Below are 25,587 nucleotides of genomic sequence, written 5' to 3'. Positions count from 1 at the left end.
TATTACATGATAAAGTGGCTGACAGTGGGTAGGGTATTTCCAGGATAAAGATCTCATGCAACAAGGTAAATTAATGACTGTTCTCAGTCCAGGTTACGTGTTAATTAAACAGTATTCTTTAGAAATCTGCAATCTGTGCAGTTTGTGTACCAACCTGTGAGGTTGCTATGTTTGTAAAAACCTCTCAGGCTGTTGTTTGAGTACTGGAATTTGACCTGATATTGAACAATATAATCTAATTTGTAAATCTGGACATGGTCAGACTGTGCAATCTCTACAGCCTTCCATCCTCCAGTTCTGTATACTTTGAATAGTGATTCTGTGCTGTCCCCTTTGACACAGGTAGGAAGTAGAATAGTGATCATTGCTGGTGGCTGCGTGTTGCTTGTGATAGGCATGTTTGGGAAGATCGGTGCTGTGTTCGCCAGCATACCAACACCCCTGATTGGAGGACTGCTCCTTGTGATGTTTGGAATCATCACTGCTGTGGGAGTTTCCAATTTGCAGGTAACGGCCTCAAAGGATTTAATTTACAAGACCAAATGCTCTTGAGAGAGAATTTTGATCTGCAGTCTGGTTCCTGTTCAGTGCAGTTGTTTACTGAGACAAGTGCCTCATCACAAAAAACACTGCTGTAATTCATGCTAGTTAGCAGTCATGTTGGCAATTTCATCCAAGAGGCCAATGAATGGACCAGAAGAAGGCTCAACTGTGGTGGGGTCACCAGAAACGGAGTCCCCTGGTTAACTTATCGTGGGACTGCAGCACTGCTAATAAGCCAGTGATGTCAAAGTTACCGTGGCATGGTTACACCACCTGCTGATCTCTACTGTCACCCCAGAGGCAGTCTTTCCTGATGCGTTGATTTGAAGCACATTGGTGTAGGCAGGAAGGAAGCCTGGATTGCTGCTGTTGTGACCTTTTTTTTTTTTTTTTTTCTGGTTAACTCCATTAGTTCCACTGGAATCGTATATCCTGATGCTAGTAAGGCTTTTGGTACAGTCCCACATGATATTCTCATAAGCAAACTAGGGAAATGTGCTCTAGATGAAACTACTATAAAGTGAGTGCACCACCACTTGAAAGACCGTTACTCAAACAAAAGCTATCAATGGTTCGCTGTTGACCTGGGAGGATGTATCTAGCTGAGTTCCGACAGCAGTCAATCCTGGGTCCAATACTAGTCAGTATTTTCATTAATGACTTGGACAATGGAATGGAGAGCGTGCTTATAAAATTTGCAGGTGACCCCAAGCTCAGCGGGGTTGCAAGCTCTTTGGAGGACACGATTAGAATCAAAACAACCTACACAAATTAGAGAATTGGTCAGAAATCAACAAGATGAAATTAAATAAAAACAAATGCAAAGTACTTCACTTAGGAAGGAAAAATCAAATGGACAACTACAAAATGAGGAATAACTGGCTAAGTGGTAGTCCTGCTGAAAACAATCTGGAGGTTACAGTGGATCACAAATTGAATATGAGGCAACAATGTGGTGTAGTTGCTAAAAAGTCTATCATCATCCTGCACTGTAGTAACAGGAGTGTTGTACGTAAGACAAGGGAGATAATGGCCCTGCTCTACTCAGCACAGGTGAGGCCTTAGCTGGAGCACTGTGTCCAGTTCTGGGTGCCACACTTTAGGAAAGATGTGGACAAACTGGAGACAGTCTAGAGGAGAGCAACAAAAAATGATAAAAAGTTTAGAAAACCTGACCTATGAAGAAAGACTAAAAAAACTGGACATCTTTAGTCTTGAGGAACAAAGATTGAGGGAGGCCCTGATAACAACCTTCAAATACAGTAAGGGCTGTTATAAAGAGGACAGTGATAAATTGTTCTCCATATCCACTGAAGAGAGGACAGGAAGTAATGGACTTAATCTGCTGCAAGGGACTTTCAGGTTAGATATTAGGAAAAACTTTCTAACCGTAAGGGTAGTTAAGCACTGGAATAGGTTACCAAGGGAAGTTATGAAATCCCCATCACTGGAGGTTTTAAGAGGCTAGACAAACGCCTGTCAGGGATGGTCTAGGTTTACTTGGTCCGGCTTCAGCTCAGGGAGCTGGACTTGATGACTCCCCAAGGTTTCTTCCAGCCCTAGAGTTCTGATTCTGTACTAAGAAATGCCAGCTGATGACATGGCTCTGTGTACATCAGTGTATTTCTGTATACATTTGTTAATTTCGATTCTACTTTAAACAGCTGTTTCTGCAATAGCGTATGAAATTCTGCCCCTAGTAACTATCACTGCATATGTCTGTGCAGGTACAAGGATTCATCATCAGGTTCAAACAGTTTATAGATTTTGATCATTTTGAGCAGTATGTATTAACACATGTAATCTCTCTGTACAGTATGTGGACATGAACTCCTCAAGAAACCTGTTTATCTTTGGATTTTCTATATATGCGGGTCTGGCAATTCCCAACTGGGTAAACAAAAATTCTCAAGTGCTAGAAACAGGTAAAAATGAGCATCCTCATTTATTGGGACCATCCTCCCAAGTATGAAACTGAAGTCAATACAGATACAGAAAAGTCATCTGAAATGCAGCCTACAAATGTTATGGGTTAAACCCATGAAAGTTGCCTAGTGGCTGGCACTCCTGCCTTCTGGAGGTGCTGCTGTAGCACTTTCATTGTAAGGAATCTTTAAGATGTAGGAATCTCTCACTGCTAAATGAATACATGTTAACAAATACAGACTTTGCAATGCAAGGAATCCATGGCTCCCATTCATTTTGGAATGTTCCAGTGTGAGAAGCAATGGAAGAACTGGCTTCTTATCATGTCTGAATTCTGATTGGAATCTGTGTCTTTGGAGCATCCTTGTGGCTATCTACCTGCAGTAAAATACTGCCTTTGGAAAAACAAAGGGCCAGAACCTCTTGCTAATTACAACAGGGTGACTCTAGTCACTTTCTTGTCCTTGAACCGTTAGCCCACACATAGTTGCAGTTAATGTGTCTGCCCCAAAGATCTTACAAGTGTCGTTTTATGAATTAGTAAGTCACCTTGTATGCTCTGGCCATTATATAAATTAGTAACATGGAATAAAAACATACACAGGAAACTATCAGCAGGATGAAGCTATTTTAAATTGTAAAATAGCAAAATCTCATGCCCTGCTTTGGAAGAGGGAGCATGTACTTTCTGCTTTTGAGCTGCATGTCTCTCCTTGGCCAGTGACAGGTTTCGAGTGAGTGACATGGTTCTGTTGTTGGTCAAATATATCTTTGGGTCCCTTACTGAGGTTTTGTTTTTCTTCTAGGAATTCTCCAGCTAGACCAAGTGATCCAAGTGCTCCTCACCACTGGCATGTTTGTGGGTGGATTCCTGGCATTTATCCTTGATAACACGATTCCGGGTATGATCAGCTATGGCGGTCTAGCCCTCTGCTTCCTACAGTCTCCCACCATAATTACCAACTATTAAGCTCCACTGGTGGGAATAACGGTGGGAGTGCTTGTGTAGACAGGGCCCCAGTTGCTGTTGGCATTTAAAATGCCAACAGTCATCTGAGGCGGAGCTGGGGGTGGTGTGATCATGGCTGCCATCTTGCCTGACACACCAGGGACCTCCAGAGTTGCCTGATACACCAGGGACCTACAGCTTGAGCTAAAAAGTCAAACCTCCACAGCTAGGAGGCTGTGACAACTCATATTCTCTGTGCACCAACACAAAGGGGGACCTGTAACACACCCCCACTAGGGGTTTACACTGAAAATGGTGGGACATGTTAGGAGAAATACCTACTGTGTGCAAAGCCCTGGCAAGATAGGCTGTAATGTCTACTGATAACAGAAAGGCTTCTGTTTTGAGCAAGCTTAAGGGGGAACTGGGGACATGGGGAGAGCAAATGTGCACTCAGGCTAGTTTTAAAAGGGATTATTTTAACTGTAGTCAACACGCATTGCATGTGATAGATCCACATTGTAATCACTGGAGAATCCTGCTTATGATACTGTTGTATCAGGGAGAAAAGTATCTTCTAATAGTGTTAGTTAATGTTTGTTGAATGCTTTGAACATAGAAAGAAGTGTAAAGTATCAATATATCGTATTGCATTGCGAGACTATGCTGGGAGTAGTACGATACCAGAATTGTGTGTAATTAGGGAGCTGCACTATATATGTACTTAAGTCTGTGTTAATGGTTCCTCAGTAACTTTCCTCTCGTTTCCTTTTGGTAGGAAGCCAGGAAGAGCGAGGACTCTTAGCCTGGAATGAGACCTCCCAGGAGGAGTGTGACGAGATTCGTGTTATGGAAGTCTACAATCTTCCATTTGGAATAGGCACCAAGTTCTGCACCTCCTCTTGGGTTCAGTTCCTCCCAACTTGCCCCAAAAGGCTATCTGTATCCAAGAGAAAGGAAGAACCAAAGAGCCTCAAACAGGAAAACAGTTTCAAAACAAGCTCAGAAAGAGAACTAGAGATAGACATGGATACAAGGATGTAAGCCCATGGTTAGGAGCTGGACTCATTTACAAAGCACGTGCCATGAAAACCATGTTTACAGACATCCTGACAGAAGTTGGAACAGGAGAATAGGTGATAAAACGTTTGTTTTCTATTCCCAGCTCTGCCACTGACTCCTTGTGTGACCTTGAGCAAGTCACCTCACCTCTTTCTGCCTCTATTTATCCAGATGTAGCAAGAAGATACTGACTGGCACTGGTCTCTGAGATCTCCCTGACACAGGTTAGGAGGCAGCAAGTTGGTCCCTGATATCAAAAAGGTTCCAAAACACTGCTCTAGAGAGAGGTGGCCTTGTGACCGACCTGGCTGAAGAAGAGACTTTTCAGTTTCCAAGCAGTTTTGAAAAATTGGGCCGGGGGGAGGGAAATGAAAATGACATTTTTCAAAATTTTGGGGTGAATTGAAAAGTCAAGCAGAGGAGCAGAATGTTTTGGTGATACAGAAATGAAACCTTTCAGTTTGACTTTCAAGTGTTTTGACAAAAGCAAAGGAGTCATAAAATGGCCAGAGGAGGTCCTACCACCACCTCCCTTATAAGCTTTAGCTCTGTGGTGAGAGTACTCACCTGGTTTGTGGGAGACCCAAGTTTAATTCCTGCCCCTTTTGATGGGGAGGCAGAATTTGAACTTGGGTCTCCTGTACTGCAGAAGCAGGTTCTAGCCATAGGCCTGTGGCATATTCTGATATGGGGCTCTCTCTGTTTCTCCTCTTGAAGCTGTTCCACTTTTATATAAATAATTGATCACTGGAGCCAGGACTTGACTATGGGTCTCCGTCTCCCAGGTGAGTGCCCCAGCTACCAGGAAAGAGTCATTCTCAATTTTTCCATGGCTCAATAACTGGCTGACTATGAATGACTATGACCTGCCACTCTGAATGGCAAAGGATCTAGCTAGTTCCAATAACAATAGCAGTGAAGCCATGACACCGTGGGCTAGCTCAGAGGTGGGCAAACTACAGTCCGGGGGCCACATCCGGCCCTTCAGACGTTTTAATCGGACCCTCGAGCTCCCGCCAGGCAGCAGGGTCCAGGGCTTGCTCCACTCTGGCGCTCCAGCCAGGGAGCGGGGTCAGGGGCTTGTCCCGCTCTGTGTGTTCCGTGGCTCTGCGTAGCTCCCGGAAGCAGAAGCATGTCCCCCCTACATGTAGGGGTAGCCAGGGGGCTCTGCACGCTGCCCCTGCCCCAAGCGCCGCCCCCGCAGCTCCCATTGGCTGGGAACTGAGGCCAATGGGAGCTGCGGGGGCGGTGCCTGCGAATGGGGCAGCGTACAGAGCCACCTGGTCTCACCTCCGTGTAGGAGCCAAAGGGGAAACATGCCGCTGCTTCCAGGAGCTCCTTGAGGTAAGCACCACCTGGAGCCTGAACCCCTCCTGTGCCCCAACCCCCTGCCCTGGCTCTGATCCCCCTCCCACCTTCTGAACCCCTTGGTCCCAGCCCAGAGCACCCTCCTGCACCCCCAACACTTCATACCCAGTCCCATGCCAGAGCACACACCCCTAGCCAGAGCCCTCACCCCCGCCCTGCATCCCAACCCCCTGCCCCAGCCTGGAGCCCTGTCCCACACCCTTAACACCTCATTTCTGGCCCCACCCCAGAGCCTGCACCCCCAGCCGGAGCCCTCACCCCCTTCCGTACCCTAACCCCCAATTCCATGAGCATTCATGGCCAGCCATACAATTTCCATACCCACATGTGGCCCTCAGGCCAAAAAGTTTGCCCATCCCTGGGCTAGCTACTTGAGTATATGCCCAGTGCCCATGGGGAGGTTTTGTACAGCACATGCTGCCCTGGCTTCGCTACTAGTTTTGTTGGCGCTAGCTAGATCAACCCTAGCTCCCGTACATCTACATGTGCTGCAGTCACACCTCTGATTGCAGTGTAGACAGACCCTTAGGTGCCTAAGTCTCACTTTCAAAAGTGATGGAGGCACTTAGGAGCCTATGCGCTTGTCTACACTACAGAAGCTCAGCTGCAGTTGTGCCACTGAAGTGCCGTAGTGTAGACGCTTCCTGCAGTGACAGAAGGGGGTTTTCCACCCCTCCGAGAGACAATAGAAAGGGCAAGAAAAGAATCTTCTTTTTTCCTAGCAGTGTCACCACGGGGGGGGGGGGGGCGTGGTAGGTCAACCTAACTACAGCACTCCAGGGTGTACATTTTTCACACCCCTAAACAATATAGCTAGGTCGATTTTAATTTTTCAGTTTAGAGCAGGTCTAAATCTCATTTGAAGATCAGTGAGGCATTGCAGCATTGAGTGGAAACATAAAATAAAGGCAGACTCTGCCTGAAGATCTTACAGTCCAAGGCCCTGATTCTGCAAAAACACATGCAACTGTCTAATTTTGTGAGTAGTCCCACTGAAAAATGGGACTTCTCGCAGTGTGTAAAGTTAAGCACGTGCGTAAGTCTTTGCAGGACTGGGACTCAAGACTAGACTAGGAGCAGAGAAGGCAGGCCATACTTACAGAATGGGGGACTGTATCCTGGGAAGCAGTGACTCTGGAAAAAGACCTGGGGTTCCTGGAAGAGAATCGGCTGAACATGAGCTCCCAGTATAAGACTGTGGACAAAAGGGCTAATGCCACTGGATGTATAAACAAGTGAATCTCTAGTAGGAAGTTGGGAGGTTATGTATGTGGCACCAGTCCCACCGCTGCTGGAATACTGTGTCCAGTTCTGGTGTCCACAGTTAAAAGAAGGATGTTGATAAATTGGAGAAGGTTCACAGAAGAGCCACAAAAATGACTGAAGGATTAGAAAACGTGTTTTTTATATTGAAAGACTTACGGAGTTCAATCTATTTAGCTTATGAAAGAGAAGGTTAAGGGATGTCTTCATCAATCTATAGATGTTTCTGTGGGGAACAAATCTGGTAATAGTGGGCTCTTCAATCTAGCAGACAAAGATATAATATGAACCAATGGCTAGAAGTTGAAGCTAGACAAATTCAGACTAGATATAAGGCACAAATTTTAAACAATGAGGGTAATTAATCTTTGGAACAAGGTTTGTGGTAGATGCTCCATCACTGAAAACTTTAAAATCAAGATTGGGTGTTTTTTTTTTCTTTAAAAAACTGTCCTTGAATTTGACGCATGAATTAATAGAGTGAAATCCTATGGCCAGTCTTAAATAGGAGGTCAAACGAGTCAATCACAGTGGTCCTCTCTGCCCTTAAAATCTATGAACATCACAAAGCCTTTGCTCAGGATGGAGTATCAGAGGTGCTGCAGGTCAAAATTGAGGTGTGTTAGGGGGCTTATTCCTTCACCCACTTACTTCCCTGGTCCTTCTCGCATGAACAGAGAGCAACAATGCCCGAAGTCTAAAGGTGCAAACAATTCGATGTTTATTGGGGTGAACTTCCAGCAAGCATGATTCCAGTTTCCTTCCTTAGTGTCCCTCTTCCCAGCTCTGACATCACAGAGCCTTACACCAGTGTCCCTGTTCCCATTCCTACCCTTAGCCAAACATGATTCCAATTTCCTTACCCCCATTCCCTGTTCCCATTTCCCATTTTAGCAAAACAAGACTCCAATTTCCTTACCCCCCATTCCCTGTTCCCATTTCCCCCTTTAGCAAAACATGATTCCAATTTCCTTACCCCCTATTCCCTGTTCCCATCTCCCCCACCCACACACCCACCCCCTCACTTCCTGATTGACTGCAGACGATATAGTAAAACTTGAGTTCTGCTTAGCTATACCTTAACCAATCATTTTCCTGAAATTTAACTAACCAATCCTAACATATTGTAACATGATTATGTAACCAATTATATCCCACCACCTTAGTTAGTTTACACTCAGCAAAATTAATTATACGGCAGACAGGAACAGTCACAGAACCAGACAGAGATTATACAGACAAACAATAGCAAAGTAGGAACTATAATGACAAAACAATACAGAAGTGAGGATTTCACATCCCAGTTATTGATAAGTGAGTTCTTGCCAGACAGGATGCTATCAAACTAAGTTTCCTTTTACATTTTCTAGGCACTTCCCTTTCTCTGGAGGCGATAAGCATTATCAGGACAGGATTGTATTCCTAACAGCCCAATAGCACCTTCTTTCAATGTGACTAGTTTGGAATGTGAGGATGTGACCCGTCGCTTCCCAGTTTATGGCTGCCTGTTGCTTAGCCAAAGGCCTTAGCCTAAGAACAGGGCCTCAGACTACCACAGTAAGAGAAGGCCCTTACACCGGCAGACAGTGATTTTGATTCTTTCTTTTCTCTCTCTCTAACTAGCCAAGTGATAAGAATACACATAAATTCTTAGAGTATAGGCCTTTACGGACAGACCTGAATATCTATATCCTAACAAGGTGCACTGGCAAAGCTGTTTGGGGAACCCAAGACTAGAACAGAAGGGCGTATTACAGATGATGAAGGCGGGATATAAACAGCTATGTGGGAGACCAGGACTGATCTATTAGATAGACTATCTACTATCATCTTGGAAGCTTCAGTGTGAGATGTTTTCCTACAGGGCTGCCATTGTTTAAATTGGGATCACCATATAGTGGAAATAGAACACGAGGAATGTACTGTAAGGATTCAGTGTTTATATAAGCTCCTTGTAATTTTGGAGACTGCAGGTATGAGTGTTTGTTTTCCTAACAATTCATTGGGCTGAAAATCTAGAGTTTGAAGAGTGTGTTTTAGTGAGGCACATTACGTGTGCAGTGTAGGCATGATGTGGGCAACATTAATTTAAATGACCTTATAGATAGCATGATGTGAAAGAAAAATCTGGTACAGATTTGATTTAGATCTGATGGAAAGAAAATATGATATAGGAGGTTCATGAGAGAGTCAGTCTTCATTGTATGAACACTGCTGTGATCACTGCATTATCACTTAGCATAACTGTCTCACTGTTAACTTGTTCTTCCCCAATATGTCTGTTGTATCCACCTGTTGTTTTTTGTTGTTGTTATATTTGTATGACACTTAGCACGATGGGGCCCAGATCCCTGATTGGGCTTTTAAAGAACTACTGCACTACAAATAATAAATGTAACCTAGATCTTATTTAAAAGAATTCAAGAAGAGGCAGAAAACTCTTGGTATGGAATGCTAGAGGGTTTCAGAATTTCATCTGGTCCTGTTAATATTTAGTGTGGTGTTTTCTGAAAATCTCTTCTTACTTCAGAATAAAACCTCTGGAGACTTCTTTATTTTTAATCAGGCAATTTTTCATTTTCAGTCTCTGATGTCCTATTTGTTGGAGCTAGATTTGGAAGGATTAGCTTTTTATTGGTAAATGTGAATTTCACCATACACACAAAAGCCAACAACAAAATATTTCTATTGATAACTGAAATGTATAGATAGGCAAAGTAAGAAAAATGCTGCTTGAGAACTTATTAGAGTTTGATGTAAGGATATTTAATTTGTATATTTTGGTGTGATGTTGAAAACTTGTGTTTTAATGGTTTATAAAGCTTTAACTTTTTGAATCTCAAGCTTTATTGTCATTAAATAATTGTCTGCCAAGCCACATAATTTTCCTCAACTGTGAAAAGTGATTGAGAAAAATAAAAATGCTTTAAAAATAAACATTGATATTATCCATCCAAATGATTAAGAAAAATCAAATTCTGCCAGTTGTAGACTGTGTCAAAAACACTCCCTATTATTGATTCAAATGACTTGAAGTTCATAAACACAGATTTCAATTCACAGCAAAATCTCAGTATATGGTTCTATGATACATCTTGTACATTGAAATCTGCATCCTCCGAGTAAAACAGAATTCCTGGGATCTAGATCAGAGCTTTAGCTTGCCTGTGAAACACCAGTTTCACTGTCAAACATATTGCCCCTTCTTGTTTATCGTTTTATCTTGTGGTAATGCCTAGGGGCCTCAGCCAGGTGAGAGCCCATTGGGCACTGGACTGGATTCTAGTAAATGAGCTATAGGCAAAGGATGTTGCTGGCCTTGTAGAAATAGATTCCAAGGCCAGAAAGGAACGTTGTGATCCTCTAGTCTGACCTCCTGTATAACACAGGCCATGAGATGTGTTTGCGTGTAACTAGCTGCCCCATATTGTGCTCTGGCCTCTATGGCTTATTGTTTGCTAATTCTCACATTTACAAAGAGAAATCTCAGCACTGTAAATCTGTAGCAGAGCTGTAACGCATTATTACTATTGCCTTGTATTTAATTTCTAGTGGCCATCATCATATGCCCCAGTTATAACCTCTTGCAGCTGTGTAACCTACCCTCCTACTTTTGTTTGCATCGCCCACTCTTTTCTTCCTGTCTCCTTCCCTGCTGCCCATCTGCCTCAAACTCCCTTCCTCCCCAAGCATCCCAGGCTGCCACCCTATGTTTTCAGATTCGTGCATCTCTTACGAAATCGACCGCCTCACATCTGCCAAACCAAGACTCGCTGTAAAACATTTTAAAATGTCCATGACAGAAACTAAAAATCCTTCCCTGCTTTGTGATAGTGACCCCTCAGCTCACCTGCTGCATTGTATGTTAGCAGTGTGCACTGTCTGTTTAGACTGTAGGGTCTGTGTGATACAGACTATCCCTCCTGCTCGTTAGATACAGACCATACACTGTTGGTGCTCAATAGATAATCATTCAGTTGGAGGAACAAAATAACCTTCTCTTCATTTTTCTGTGGTGTCCATTACTGTTTCTAACCTCCTTCCACAAAGCTGACAACCCTACCCAGGTCCATCCTTGGTTTAAACTTCACCTTCAAGCCTCCATTACCTTAAAACTGGTCCTGTCCCTGTAAAGCAGTGTGTGGTGCTATGTGTGTAAGATGCTCTGTGTTTTTAAAAAAAAAATAAAAAAAAATGCAGGGATAGAACTTCTCCACTTGCTACTAAAATGCGAGCCGTTCTTGTTCATGCAGTGTGTTTCATATCTGGCTATCAGTGCTGGATTAACACACACACACCCTGGGTGCCCAAGTTTCTGCCTCTGGGCATGTGCACTGCTTTCTCCCCTTAGGCAGCCAGGTGTCCATCTCCTGCCTAAACCCTAGTGTGATCCATGAACAGGGGCAAGATAGGCATTTGTCTGCCTAAGTCGCATGCGGGACCTGCTTTGGTCTTCCATCCCAGCAGCTAGAGCACTCGCCAGCTTCAATTTCCCCCTCTCTCTACCTGAGGAAGAGAGAGAGGATCTGAACCCAGGTGTCCCACATCCCAGCTGAGTGCTCAAACTGCTGGGCTGAAAGCTACGAGGTGGGCATCCCCATCCCCCAGCCATTTTGTGTGATGTGAGGTAGGAGCCTAACTCATTCCCTCAAGAAATGATTTAGATGCCTAAGGGTATGTCTACACTCAGAAATTAGGTCGAATTTATAGAAGTCGGTTTTTTAGAAATCGTTTTTATATAATCGATTGTGTGTGTCTCCACACAAAATGCTCTAAGTGCAATAAGTGCATTAACTCAGTGAAGTGCTTCCACAGTACCGAGGCTAGCATCAACTTCCGGAGTGTTGCACTGTGGGTAGCTATCCCACAGTTCCCACAGTCTCCGCCGCCCACTGGAATTCTGGGTTGAGATCCCAACGCCTGATGGGGCAAAAAACATTGTCATGGGTGGTTCTGGGTACATGTCATCAGGCCCCCCTTCCCTCCCTCCCTCTGTGAAAGCAACGGCAGACAATCGTTGCGCACCTTTTTTCCTGAGTTACCTGTGCAGACGCCATACCATGGCAAGCATGGAGTCCGCTCAGCTCACTGTCACCGTATGTCTCCTGGGTGCTGGCAGACGTGGTACTGCATTGCTACACAGCAGCAGCAACCCATTGCCTTGTGGCAGCAGACCGTACAATAGGCCTGAAAACCATTCTCATGTCCGAGGTGCTCCTAGCCATCTCAGTAAGGTAGGTCAGGAGCGCCTGGGCAGATATGAGTGCAGGGACTAAATTAGGAGTGACTCGACCAGGTCATTCTCTTTAGTCCTGCAGGCAGTCCTATTGTACCATCTTATGGTGAGCAGGCAGGAGATGTGGATGGCTTGCAGTCCTTCTGCACCGTCTGCTGCCAGCCAAAGATGTAAAAGATAGATGGAGTGGATCAAAACAAGAAATAGACCAGATTTGTTTTGTATTCTTTTGCTCCCCCGTCCATGAAGTCCTGCCTGAAATACCAGAGGGAGGGATAGCTTAGTGGGTTGAGCATTGGCTTGCTAAACCCAAGGTTTTGAGCTCAATCCTTGAGGGGGCCATTCTATGTGACAGTTGTTTTTGTTTCTCCTCGATGTAAAGCCACTCCCTTTGTTGATATTAATTCCCTGTAAGCCATGTCGTCAGTCACCCCTCCCTCCATCAGAGCAGACAATCGTTCCACGCCTTTTTTCTGTGCAGACGCCATACCACAGCAAGCATGGAACCCGCTCAGATCACTTTGGCAATTAGGAGCACATTAAACACTACACATGTTATCCAGCAGTATATGCAGCACCAGAACCTGGCAAAGCGAAACCGGGTGAGTAGGCGACATCAGCACGGTGACGAGAGTGATGAGGACATGGACGTAGACTTCTCTTAAATCACGGGCCCTGGCAATGCAGGCATCATGGTGCTAATGGGGCAGGTTTATGCCGTGGAATGCTGATTCTGGGATCGGGAAACAAGCACAGACTGGTGGGACCGCATAGTGTTGCAGGTCTGGGACGATTCCCAGTGGCTGCAAAACTTTCGCATGCGTAAGGGAACTTTCATGGAACTTTGTGACTTGCTTTCCCCTGCCCTGAAGTGCATGAATACCAAGATGAGAGCAGCCCTCACAGTTGAGAAGCGAGTGGCAATAGCCCTGTGGAAGCTTGCAACGCCAGACAGCTACTGGTCAGTTGGGAATCAATTTGAGGGGGCAAATCTACTGTGGGGGCTGCTGTGATGCAAGTAGCCAACGCAATCAAAGATCGGCTGATGTCAAGGGTAGTGACCTTGGGAAATGTGCAGGTCATAGTGGATGGCTTTGCTGCAATGGGATTCCCTAACTGTGGTGGGGCCATAGACAGAACCCAGATCCCTATCTTGGCACCGGAGCACCAAGCCGGCAAGTACATAAACCGCAAGGGTTACTTTTCAATAGCGCTGCAAGCACTGGTGGATCACAAGGGACGTTTCACCAACATCAACGTGGGATGGCTGGGAAAGGTACATGACGCTCGCATCTTCAGGAACTCTGGTCTGTTTCAAAAGCTGCAGGAAGGGACTTTATTCCCAGACCAGAAAATAACCGTTGGGGATGTTGAAATGCCTATAGTTATCCTTGGGGACCCAGCCTACCCCTTAATGCCATGGCTCATGAAGCCGTACACAGGTAGCCTGGACAGTAGTCATGAGCTGTTCAACTACAGGCTGAGCAAGTGCAGAATGGTGGTAGAATGTGCATTTGGACATTTAAAAGCGCGCTGGCGCAGTTTATGGACTCGGTTAGACCTCAGCGAAACCAATATTCCCACTGTTATTACTGCTTGCTGTGCGCTCCACAATATCTGTGAGAGTAAGGGGGGGACATTTATGGCGGGGTGGGAGGTTGAGGCAAATGGCCTGGCTGCTGGTTTCGCACAGCCAGACACCATGGCAGTTAAAAGAGCACAAGAGGGCGCAGTGCGCATCAGAGAAGCTTTGAAAATCAGTTTCATGACTGGCCAGGGTATGGTGTGAAAGTTCTGTTTGTTTCTCCTTGATGAAAGCCCCCCACAACCTTGGTTCACTCTTCCTCCCTGTAAGCTAACCACCCTCCTCTCCTCCCTTCGATCACCACTTGCAGAGGCAATAAAGTCATTGTTGCTTCACATTCATGCATTCTTTATTAATTCATCACACAAATAGGGGGATAACTGCCAAGGTAGCCTGGGAGGGTGGTGGAGGAGAGAAGCACCAGGGCGGGGGGTAGGAGAGGGTGGAGGAGGGAAGAACAAGGCCACACAGCACTTTAAAAGTTGAAAACTTTAAAACTTATTGAATGCCAGCCTTCTGTTGCTTGGGCAATCCTCGGGGGTGGCGTGGCTGGGTGGCCGGAGGCCCACCCCACCCCGTTCTTGGGCGTCTGGGTGAGGAGGCTATGGAACTTGGGGAGGAGGGCGGTTGGTTACACAGGGGCTGTGGCAGCGGTCTGTGCTCCAGCTGCCTTTCCTGCAGCTCAACCATACGCTGGAGTGTATTAGTTTGATCCTCCAGCAGCCTCAGCATTGAATCCTGCCTCCTCTCATCACGCTGCTGCCACCTTTCAGCTTCAGCCCTCTCTTCAGCCTGCCACTTACTCTCCTCATCCCACCACTTCTCCTCCCGGTCATTTTGTGCTTTCCTGCACTCTGACATTGTCTGTCTCCATGCATTTGTCTGTGCTCTGTCACTGTGGGAGGCTCAGAGAACATTTCACCGCAAGTGCATTTTTTTTCGCCTTCTAATCTTCACTAGCCTCTGGGAAGGAGAAGATCCTGTGATCCTTGAAACACATGCAGCTGGTGGAGAGAAAAAAAAAGGGACAGCAGTATTTAAAAAAAGACACATTTTATAGAACAATGAGTACACTCTTTCACGGTAAACCTTGCTGTTAACATTACATACATAGCACATCTGCTTTCGTTACAAGGTTGCATTTTGCCTCCCCCCTCCTCGTGGCTAACAGCGGGGAACATTTCTGTTCAGCCACAGACAAACAGCCCAACAGGAACGGGCACCTCTGAATGTCCCCTTAAGAAAAGCACCCTAGTTCAACCAGATATCACTCTCCTGAGGATAACACAGAGAGATAAAGAACCGATGTTGTTTGAATGCCAGCAAACATGCACTGCAATGCTTTGTTCTACAATGATTCCTGAGTACGTGCTACTGGCCTGGTGTGGTAGTGTCCTACCATGGTGGGTGGAATAAGGCTGCCCTCCCCAGAAACCTTTTGCAAAGGCTTTGGGAGTACATCCAGGAGAGCCGCAAATGCCAGGGCAAATTAATCATTAAATATGCTTGCTTTTAAACCATGTATAGTATTTTAAAAGGTACACTCACCAGAGGTTCCTTCTCTGCCTGGCGGGTCCGGGAGGCAGCCTTGGGTGGGTTCAGGGGGTACTGGCTCCAGGTCCAGGGTGAGAAACAGTTCCTGGCTGTCGGGAAAACCAGTTTCTCTGCTTGCTTGCTGTGAGCTATCTACAACTTCATCATCATCATCTTCCTTGTCCCCAAAACCTGATTCCGTGCTGTCTCCATCTCCATTGAAGGAGTCAAACAACACGGCTGGGGTAGTGGTGGCTGAACCCCCTAAAATGGCATGCAGTTCATCATAGAAGCGGAATGTTTGGGGCTCTGACCCGGAGTGGCCGTTCGCCTCTCTGGTTTTCTGGTAGGCTTGCCTCAGCTCCTTAAGTTTCATGCGGCACTGCTTTGGGTCCCTGTTATGGCCTTTGTCCTTCATGCCCTGGGAGATTTTGACAAAGGTTTTGGCATTTTGAAAACTGGAATGGAGTTCTGATAGCACGGATTCCTCTCCCCATACAGCGATCAGATCCCGTACCTCCCGTTCGGTCCATGCTGGAGCTCTTTTGCAATTCTGGGACTCCATCATGGTCACCTCTGCTGATGAGCTCTGCACTCACCTGCAGCTTGCCACGGTGGCCAAACAGGAAATTGAAATTCAAAAGTTCGCAGGCCTTTTCCTGTCTACCTGGCCAGTGCATCTGAGTTGAGAGTGCTGTCCAGAGCGGTCACAATGGAGCGCTCTGGGAGGCCAATACTGTCTAATTGCGTCCACAGTACCCCAAATTCAACCCAGCAAGGCTGATTTCAGCGCTAATCCCCTTGTCGGTGGTGGAGTAAGGAAATCGATTTTAAGAGCCCTCTAAGTGGAAAAAAAGGGCTTCGTCTTGTGGATGGGTGCAGGGTTAAATTGATTTAACGCTGCTAAATTTGACCTCAGCTCCTAGTGTAGGCCAGTGCTAAGCCAGTTGATTCCAGGAGAGAGGCTCCTGTTCATGAATCACTAGCAGAAATAGATGCATCTTTGTTGCCCAGAGTTCGGCACCCATCTCTGGGCAAGCAGGGGGCTTAGGACACATTCCTCTGGTTGGCAACTTCCATTGGCTAGCTTAGGCAGCTCCGTGCCTATGGTGTTGGCTCTTGTGAATTGCAGCCTAAGGCACTTATCTCCCCATTCAGTATATAGGGAGCCTAGCCACCTAACTCAGACTTTGTGAATCAGTGTGTCCCTGTGAGTTTCTAGACCCCCAAAGTTAGGTGGTGCAATGCTCAGTATCGTGCCTAAGTACCTTTGTGAATCTAGGCCTATAGGTCAATGCCCTATACGTCCCTGTTCCTATTGTCAAGCAGGAACTTCTTTGGGAACTCTGTGCGAAAAAATTAAAAATTCTGTGTCTAAAAAGTCTGCACAATATTTTAAAGTTCTGCAAAATTCTGTATATTTTATTCGTTGAAATAACATAATATAATCACACTAGTTTCAATTATGTTGGTGATTTATTTCAAAATACCTGCCAGCAAGTATGTCTGTAACAATACAGCAACAAAAACGATCCAGGAAATGTTTTTTGACAACTAGATTTCTTACTAGGCATATTAATACAGAACTTTGAGTAATAATTCATTTAAACTTCAGTATAGAACCGTATTTCCTGAACCCCTCAGAAGCAGTGCAAAGGCTTGGGGAAGTCAGGGGTATTGGAGGAGTTGAGGGAGAGAGAAGTAATTGCTGGGAAGGAGCCTGGGAGTGAATCTCGAGGCTTGTTGTGTGTGTGTGTGGGGGGGGGGAGGGCATAGAGGTATGTAACAGGGTTTTTTTGAGGGGACGGAAAGAGGGATTGTTAGGGAATGGGGGAGCCTCCCCCAGGCAGCCCCTGGCTGACCCCCAGCCTCTCCTATTTAGCTAGGCACATCTGCCTTTGTCTCCATGTGGCCCTGCATGCCCACCTCCCCTGTATCCAGGTGTCCCTGCACCCTCACTCAACCAGGCATAGCTGTCCCTGTCCCCATGTGGCTCTGCACCCCCAACTACCATTCAGCCCTGGCTGAATGTTGTCACCCCAGTAGCTCCTGTGCCCCTGCCCCAGTCTGCCCCCCCACAAGCCCTTGTGAACCATCTGTATGACCCCCACAGCAGTCCTGTGTGTCCCACCGAGTCCATCCCCCCCCATAGCCCATTCTGCTTCATCTGGCCCTGCAGGCAGGGTGCTGTGAGGAAGGCAGCCTCTGCCCCGGCCCTTGCAGCGGCTGTCTGTCCTGGCCCATGTCCTCTCTTCTGTCACCACATCAGCCTTTGGTGGGCAAAAGGTGTAATTGCAGCTTCCCTTCATACCCCTGTCAGAATCAATTATTCTGCAGCAGGAGGGGAGGGAAAATCTGTGGGGTACATTAATTCTGCACTTGTGCAGTGGCACAAAATTCCCCCAGGAGTAAACTCTATCAGCTTTCTTTCTTTCATTTTTAATGATTTTTAGCCTTCATGGCTGCAAAGAAAAATTCAAAAATGTAAACTGAGTGACATCTGTCTGAATTTGCAGAGGGCCTCAAACAATAGCTCTGAGAGTTGTGAGTGGCCCTGTTTATCCTAATGGGATGTTAACTCCAAGACCCTACTACTCTGGGGTGCCCCTGCCAACACCAGCAGGCAGGAACATGTGTGGCAGATGTGTGAAGTGGGTCTGGCTCACCCCCCCAGGTTGATGCACTCTGGTTGTTAAGGTATTGGGGATCCCCCATGCTACCACTCCTGCCTCTTCAGGGAAAGTTGGGGACCACAGCTGCTGTCCTTCTTGAAGGGGGAAAGGGGCCCTATGCTGCTGCTTCTCTGGAAGGGGGGGGGCCCACTGCCACTCCAAGTTGTGGGAGTGGGCATAGAGATGTGGAGCCACGAGGGGTCTCCATGTTATGATGTGCCTTGTGCTTGCTATGGGCCATGGTTTGGGAACTACTAATCTATTGGTTAAAGCCAGGGCCTAGGAGATGGCATTGCTGTGTTTTATTTCAAGTTTTGCCATATACTTACTGTGGGCAAGGTCACCTAACTGCTCTGGGCCTTAGGTTACGTATGAAATGGAGGATGATTAATTGACATGTTGATAAAGCACTTTGAGTTAGCTGACTGACAGGTGCTTTGCAAGTGCAAAAGAGAACTATTTCTTCACTATTTTCGGAGAAGACCTCTACACATACATTGTCCTCTTTCAGCAACCTGTCCATGATGCACCAAGCAGAGGAGATTGCTTGAGCACATTTGGCCAATCCTGTTCTGTTTTTTGTTTGCTTATAGCTCATCGTTAAGTCAGATTGCTTACTATCCCAACCATCACTGGCTGCAGTTTTTTACTGCTTCATTCCCAGCCCCTCCAAAAAAATGTTTCCACTCTGTTGAAAAATTTGAGTGTGTTCAGAAAATAGCCACAAAGATGATCGAGGGCTGGAAAAAATGCCTTACCTTGAGAGAGTTAGAGCTCAATCAGTTTAGTTTATCAAAAAGAGGCTTGATAGGTGACTTGGTTACAGTGTATAAGCACAGGGAGAAAGTACCAGGTACTAAAGAGTTCTTCAATCTTGCAGAGAAAGCCATAACAGAAACTAAGGGCTGGAAGCTGAAGCCAGAAAAATTCAAATTAGAAATGAGGCACAATTTTTTTAAGTGAGGGTAAGTAACCATGGAACAAACTACCAAGGGAAGCGGTGGATTCTCCATCTCTTCATGTGGTCAAATTAAGACGGGATGCCCTTCTAGAATTTATGCCTCTTAACCAAACACAAATGATACTTTAGTCAAATGTGATTAGTGGGCTCAATGCAGGGTTAAGTGGGTGCAATTTAATGGCCTGTGATACACAGGAGGTCAGACTAGATAATCTAATGGTCCCTTCTGGCCATAAATGCTATGACTATGAGAGACATGACTAGTGGTCAAGTTGATATGTTAGATCAGTATAAATTACACCCCCTCCCCCCCTTTGTACATGACATGGAAGTTTTTCTGCATATGTAATACTTTTTGATTTGGGCGTTGGTCCTTGGTTTGTAAAAATGAGAGATCTGACAAAACCTTATTGCTGAGGAAATGCAAAGTCCACTGTACACAAAAAAACAAACAAATACCCCCAAACAAAAAGAATCATATGAAAACAGATGCACTACACCATCTTTTCTTTAAAACTTTATAAATAGCTGCAACCTAAAACATTTTTAACATATAAATTATGTAACTGATGCACAAAAGCACTGATGAGGGAATGTACAGTAAACAGTAACAAATCACTTCAACACAGTTTCTCCATCCATGCCCTGAAGCAGCTCTCTGAAACGGGTGCAGCATCTCTTCACGGGCCAGGCACATCAAGCAATGCTCTGTAATGTTTTAGTTAATAGAGACACCTGTATTTACAAATCTTCATCATCAAAGGTCTCCGTGCACTGCAGCATCACGGTCTCATAGTCAAATTGAGGAGCCTCTTCCTGGAAGAAACAAGTAGGGTAATGGGGGAGACAGAAGCTGATTGTGGTCATTAGAAACCTGGTGATCTGGCACCTGCATACTTCAGAAAAGGGACAGTGAGCACTCCCTCCCTTTTCAGTCAGCCACTGACACATGCCAGCCGAAGTGTGTTTGTTGTCTGAAGACAATTTCCCTGTTTCAACCAATTGCGAAGGAAGCAGGGGTCAGTGCTGGTCCAGCTGACATCATTTAGAGATTTCACTGAGTGCAATGGGCGTGCCTTAGGTCTTTAATCTGTGAGGGGCTGAGTACATCGCACAAGATATTATGGGCAGGATTCACAAAGGGACTTAGATGTTACAATGCTCGGGGTCACACTGCCTAGCGATTAGTTGCCTAGGCAATCACCGGAACAACACTTTTGTGATCCACAAAGCCCTGTTAGGTGCATAGGTGCCTATACACTGAATGGGGAGAGACAGGCACCTAAGAATGCGCTTCACAAAACTAGTATGCAAACTACCTCAGCTACCCAATGGGAGACACTGACCAGAGGGGTAAGTCCTAAGCCCCAGTCCTCTCTTGAAGATAGGAGCCTAAGTCTGGGCTATGCGCAGCTCTGCTAGTGATCCACAAACTGGGGGAACTTAGACATTCGGTGCAGGACCTGAAACAAAACAGGGTGGGTGGAAGGAGGAACTGCTCCCTTGTAATCTTCATCTTAGTGGATAGGGTACTCACCTGGGATTTGGGAGACCCTCCACTTCATGTCCCACCTCTGCCTGAGGAGAGAGAGGATTTGTACAGGGATCTGCCATATAGCAGGAGACTGCCTGGACCACTAGCCTATGAATAGTTGGAGGTGGGTCTCCCTCGAGCTCTCCTGGTGAAGTTATTCCACTTTGTTAAAAATGCAATATTTACACATTGATTGAGCTGGAGAGAGATGGCTCCATAGCCAAGTGGTTACGGCAGTCCTGTGGAAGGTAGCAATCCCTGCTCAAATCCCTTCTTCCCTCAGAAGGGGGAACTTGAACTGTGTGTGTGGGGAGACAGATGACTCATAGAGCCTGATTAAGTACCTTATTCACAAAGTTGTAACAGTGGTTGATGCCCTCCTCTTCCCCCTCCCCCCCATCTGTTTTGTGTGAACGCGCCTGAGGCTCCAATCTGGTAGGTGTGCTCAGAGGCTGTGATCCAGATTGGGTCTCTGCACGCAATTTAGGCAGCCAAAAGTCCATCTTTCCCAGGTTGTGAATTCCGCTGGAGTTTGGCTGTCCAGACACCATGGTGAGGCAGCGGTGTGCAGGCAGTAGCCAGGTGTCTAGCATGAGGCTGCAGTGTGCATGTCCAGAGTAAAAACTCGGGCACCTACAGGGATAAGCAGCTGAGCAAGGTTCTGTGGATCGCAGTGGTGCCTAAAAGTGGGCCTAAGGCACCTAAGTAGCTCTGTGGATCCCACTGACTTCAATAGCTCAGGATCAGGCCCTACTTCCCCTAACTCAAGAGATGGATAAGTCCCTCTCCTGGACAGACTTAAGGAGCGTGAGTGTCTCTTGGGAGGTGAGTGAAGCAGAGATTAAAAAGCTGGCAGTCTTTTGATGTATGTCTACACTGCAATGTGACTCCAGGGTCTGCGGGACTCGAGCCCACAGGCTCGGTGTTTGTAAGCCTGGTACTGAGCGTCCATATTAACTGTTGCTCCTACGTTTAGAATAGCTGCACCTGGGTCTCACACCTGTGCACACATGACCACACTGCAATATTCAGACCCAAGTCAAACAAGCCCAGCCCAGGCTTCTTAGCACCCTGTCCAGCTGTAGCCACTCTAGCTTCTTCTTCTTGGTGCACTGTGGGAAAACATGACTGTCCTTCCCATAGCACTTTACAGGAAGTTGTCACGGCCTGCCAACTCATCGAGCCAAGCCGTCTTTTGGGTCTCCCCACACCCCTTTCCCCGCAGCAACCGGAACCAGAAACATGAAGGCATTGTCATTTGAAGAACGTGTCCTGCTTGGGCTTTCACTCCTGTTTCAGGAACGAGGCACAGCATCCATGAGACAGTGGTGGACATTTTGGTCGTGTTTTCTGAACTACCAAAGGCACCTGTCAGAGGATCTGGACAATACAGACATGGCAGACTCACATTGGCTGAGGCTGCACGTGACTGACTCCCCCTCAGTAGACTGACATATTCAGAACAGGACCACAAGCACAGACTGGTAAGAGCACACGGTCATGCGGACCTGGGATGACCAGCAATGGCTACAGAACTTTTGCATGAAGAAAGCTACATTTCTGGAGCCTTTGTGAACAGTTTGTCCTGACCCTCAAGTGTCATGATACATGCATGAGGGTGACCATGCTGGTCCAGAAGTGGGTTGTTATAACCATCTAGAAGCTGACTACCCCAGATTGCTACAGGTCCATTGCTAACCAGGCTGGTGTTGGGAAGTCAACTGAGAGTAAAGTGGTGGCAGAGGTTTCTGAGGCAATCCGGCAGGTGGTAGACATAAACAATGTCCCTGAAGTAACTGCTGGTTTTGAGAGAATGGGGTTTCCAAACTGTGCTGGGGCCACTGAAGGGACCTCTTTGCCCTCCTCAAAAAGCACACGAGTACATAAACACAAAGGGTACTACTCCATTGTTATGCAAGCCCTTGTGGACCACAGAGGCTGATTTATGGACACCAACGTGGCCTGCATGGAAAAGTGAATGATGCTAGGGTCTTCCCCCGACTGGGAGTCTGTCTTCATGGACAGGCCAGGACATTATTGCCACAAAATGACATTGTCATATGGAGTATTTGTCCCCACTGTTATTCTAGGGGATTCCGTGTATCACCTTTTAATTTGGCTTATGAAACTGTATCCTGACCTCAAAGGCCTTGGCAAAAGAAGGTTTAATTATACTCTCAGTAGTTGCAGAATGGTGGTTGAATGTGTGCTTGGCAGATTGAAATCCCACCAGCGCTGTTTACAGTCGCATCAATGCTGTCTGAATTATTGTGCCTTTCTATGCTCTTCACAATCTCTGTGAATCCGCATGTGAGTAGACCTATGACAGTAATGGATTGCTGAACTGGTACACTCAGTGAGGAGGTGCACCTGTCACAGCTGCAGCAGGATGCACCCGGGCAATAGAAATCAGGGATGCTGTATGAGCCCACATTATGGACTTGCCTGGACCAATGGAAGAGGGAGAATAGTACATTTATGGATGTGTCTGTATAGCAATTTGTATATAAATGAAGTATGGCTGCTATGCACTATGAATGGGCATGTGTGTAATTGTCATGAATTTTTAATTGTGGAGGCGAATACTGCTTATACAACATGGGCAGGGGACGGAGGCTTGTGTGGCATGAACTGTGGATTTTCATTATGGCTTGATCTGAATAGATATAGTCATAAATTGTGCTTGAACACAACTTCTCAGCTGTGCCTTATGTCTTGTCTTTATTCTCTGAAATACACATTGTATGATGCGATGCAGTGATGGGAATACTCTTTAAAATGAAATAAAAGTGTTCATTTGTGAACACGGCAGTATTACCAAAAATCAATATGGTCAGGCAGGCCCGCTGCCATTAAAACACCAGTAATAAACCAACATCAAAACCGTTGATAAAATAAAGTGCATAACAAACACTGAACAGTGCAGAACAGTGAAATAAGTGCAAACAAGTGGAACCAGTGCAAACAAATACATTCCCTACTTCTGTGTGTCCCCGGCTGCCCATTCTCCTTTCCCTTCCTAGCTTGTTTAGTGTGCACTTGGCGCTACTGCACGGGGCTGGAGGACTGCAGTAGTGTGGAGGACTGCTGGGGGTACATCTGCCCTGCCCAACTAGCATTCAGTCCTGGTTGCATGGGCCACCCAACCATGGTATTATCTAATGCATTCCTGGTCTTCAGGACATGGTAGCGTGGAGGGCACTAAGGACATAGTGTGGGTGAGGCAGGAGCCTGAAGTCTTGTGGCCATTGGTGCAAGCAGCCTCTCAAACAGGTCTTTCTGCTGCACTCTATCTTCCTCCCTCAAGGGCCTTTCTTGCTCCACAAACGGTGCTGCAATTCTCTCCTTGTGCTCTGCAACCTGTTGGTGTCTTTCCATCTGCTGTGAATCCTTTTCCCTTTAGTATTGTTCCTGCTGGCAGACCCTGTCCAGGATGTCCACCCTAATTTCATCATGGCAATGCTTCCTCTTTCACCACTTGTGACTGTTACAAATCCCAGGCACTTACTAGACTGTGTCTGGGCTGCAGAGGTGGAAGGGCCTGAAAGCAGACATCAAACAGTACACTATCATCTCAGTACTTCGAAAAAGCTTCGGTGCATCCTCAGAAAAAGTGTCTGTGGAATATCAAGGCCAAAATTAATCCCTTTGTAAAACTCAGCTCCAATATATTCTCAGCAGAATGCTTTGGTTCCTCAGAAACTCCATGGACGCAACTCAGTTAAGCAGAGTGAAAAGAGCGGACACACAATGGTAAGGTGTAATTTTAAAATGCTGTATGTTTAAAAAATGCAGACGACTGTAGCTTGGGGGTTTGTCAGTGCTTTCAGGCACTCCACATTCTGCAGGATTTAACAATCCTGGAGGGTCCTGAATGGCAAGGAGACATTCTAGTATCTAGTCCAGGGGTTCTCAAACTTCATTGCACCTTCTGACAACAAAGTTTACTATACAATCCCAAGAGTGGGGACCAAGCCCTCCCGAGCCTCACAGTCCCAGGCGCGGTGGGGGGGCCGAAGCCCGAGTCTCACAGCCCCAGGGCCAAAGATGAAGCTCAAGGGCTTCAGCCCCACGCAGGGGGCCTGTAACCTGAGCCCCACCACCCTGAGCTGATACCCTTGGGCTTTGGCTGTAGGGCTTGAGGTTTGGCTTTGGGCCCCAGCAAGTCTAAGCCAGCCCTGGCGTCCCCATTAAAATGGGCTCGTGACTCACTTTGGGGTCCCAACCCAGAGTTTGAGAACTGCTGATCTAGTCCATGCCACTGATGTCAAGTCAGCTGTGTATGCCACAGATTTTCAAGCTTATTGTGACTGAGCAACATATCTATGAGTGGTGTGAGCTGCTGTCCTATAAAGGTGGGCCTGGAAAATATGCTAGTCCCCTATCTGGAGTTCCTACTATAGGAAAAGTTTGCAGCTATCACCATCAGAGATTGGGTCACAATTCATGGGGGGAATCAACAGGATGCTAATTTAGCACCCACATGGATTACTGCCTCCTTATTACTTATGATACAGCCTACTCTAATGACATCGACCTATGGACTACGTGTAAGCCCACACAATAATACAGACTCTCATAAAACTGAACAGACAGCCCCCCCTTCCCTGGCAATTTCTTGACTACATACAATCCCCTGCCGTATTTTGGCCACTAATTTCATCACCCATGCACTACATTTCCCTGTACATTTTACTGGTTACAGGCAGCTTGCTATGCTGTGTTGTGGCTGATTTGTATGGTGTGATGTACTAAAAGGGAAAGAAATGGACGGTTCTTACCTTCAACATCCCAGCACATCTCTGTAAGAATGTGTGAGTATCTAGTAAAAATTTAATCATAAATGCTTGTTTAATTGTTTGCACTTTCCGGTCTCCATTCTGAATTCACCACGTGGTGCTGAATTACATCTTGATGCCAAGATGCTGGCATGCATTTTGCCATTAGTGGACACG

General features: G+C 46.2%; 1 protein-coding gene across 1 annotated transcript in view; it reads right to left on the bottom strand.

The window, feature by feature from the left end:
- Positions 1-19,880: 19,880 nt before the first annotated feature.
- The window catches only part of STRA8 (stimulated by retinoic acid 8), a 30,375-nt gene continuing 24,668 nt past the window's right edge, over positions 19,881-25,587 (bottom strand). Inside the window, 1 exon segment of the mRNA XM_077807654.1 lies at positions 19,881-19,914. Within this exon segment, the coding sequence (XP_077663780.1) occupies positions 19,881-19,914 (34 nt within the window).

The sequence above is a fragment of the Eretmochelys imbricata genome, chromosome 1, assembly GCF_965152235.1.
Source record: "Eretmochelys imbricata isolate rEreImb1 chromosome 1, rEreImb1.hap1, whole genome shotgun sequence".
NCBI lineage: Eukaryota > Metazoa > Chordata > Testudines > Cheloniidae > Eretmochelys > Eretmochelys imbricata.
The sequence above is the reverse complement of the archived record's forward strand: the minus strand, read 5'-3'. Positions and strand labels throughout refer to the sequence as shown.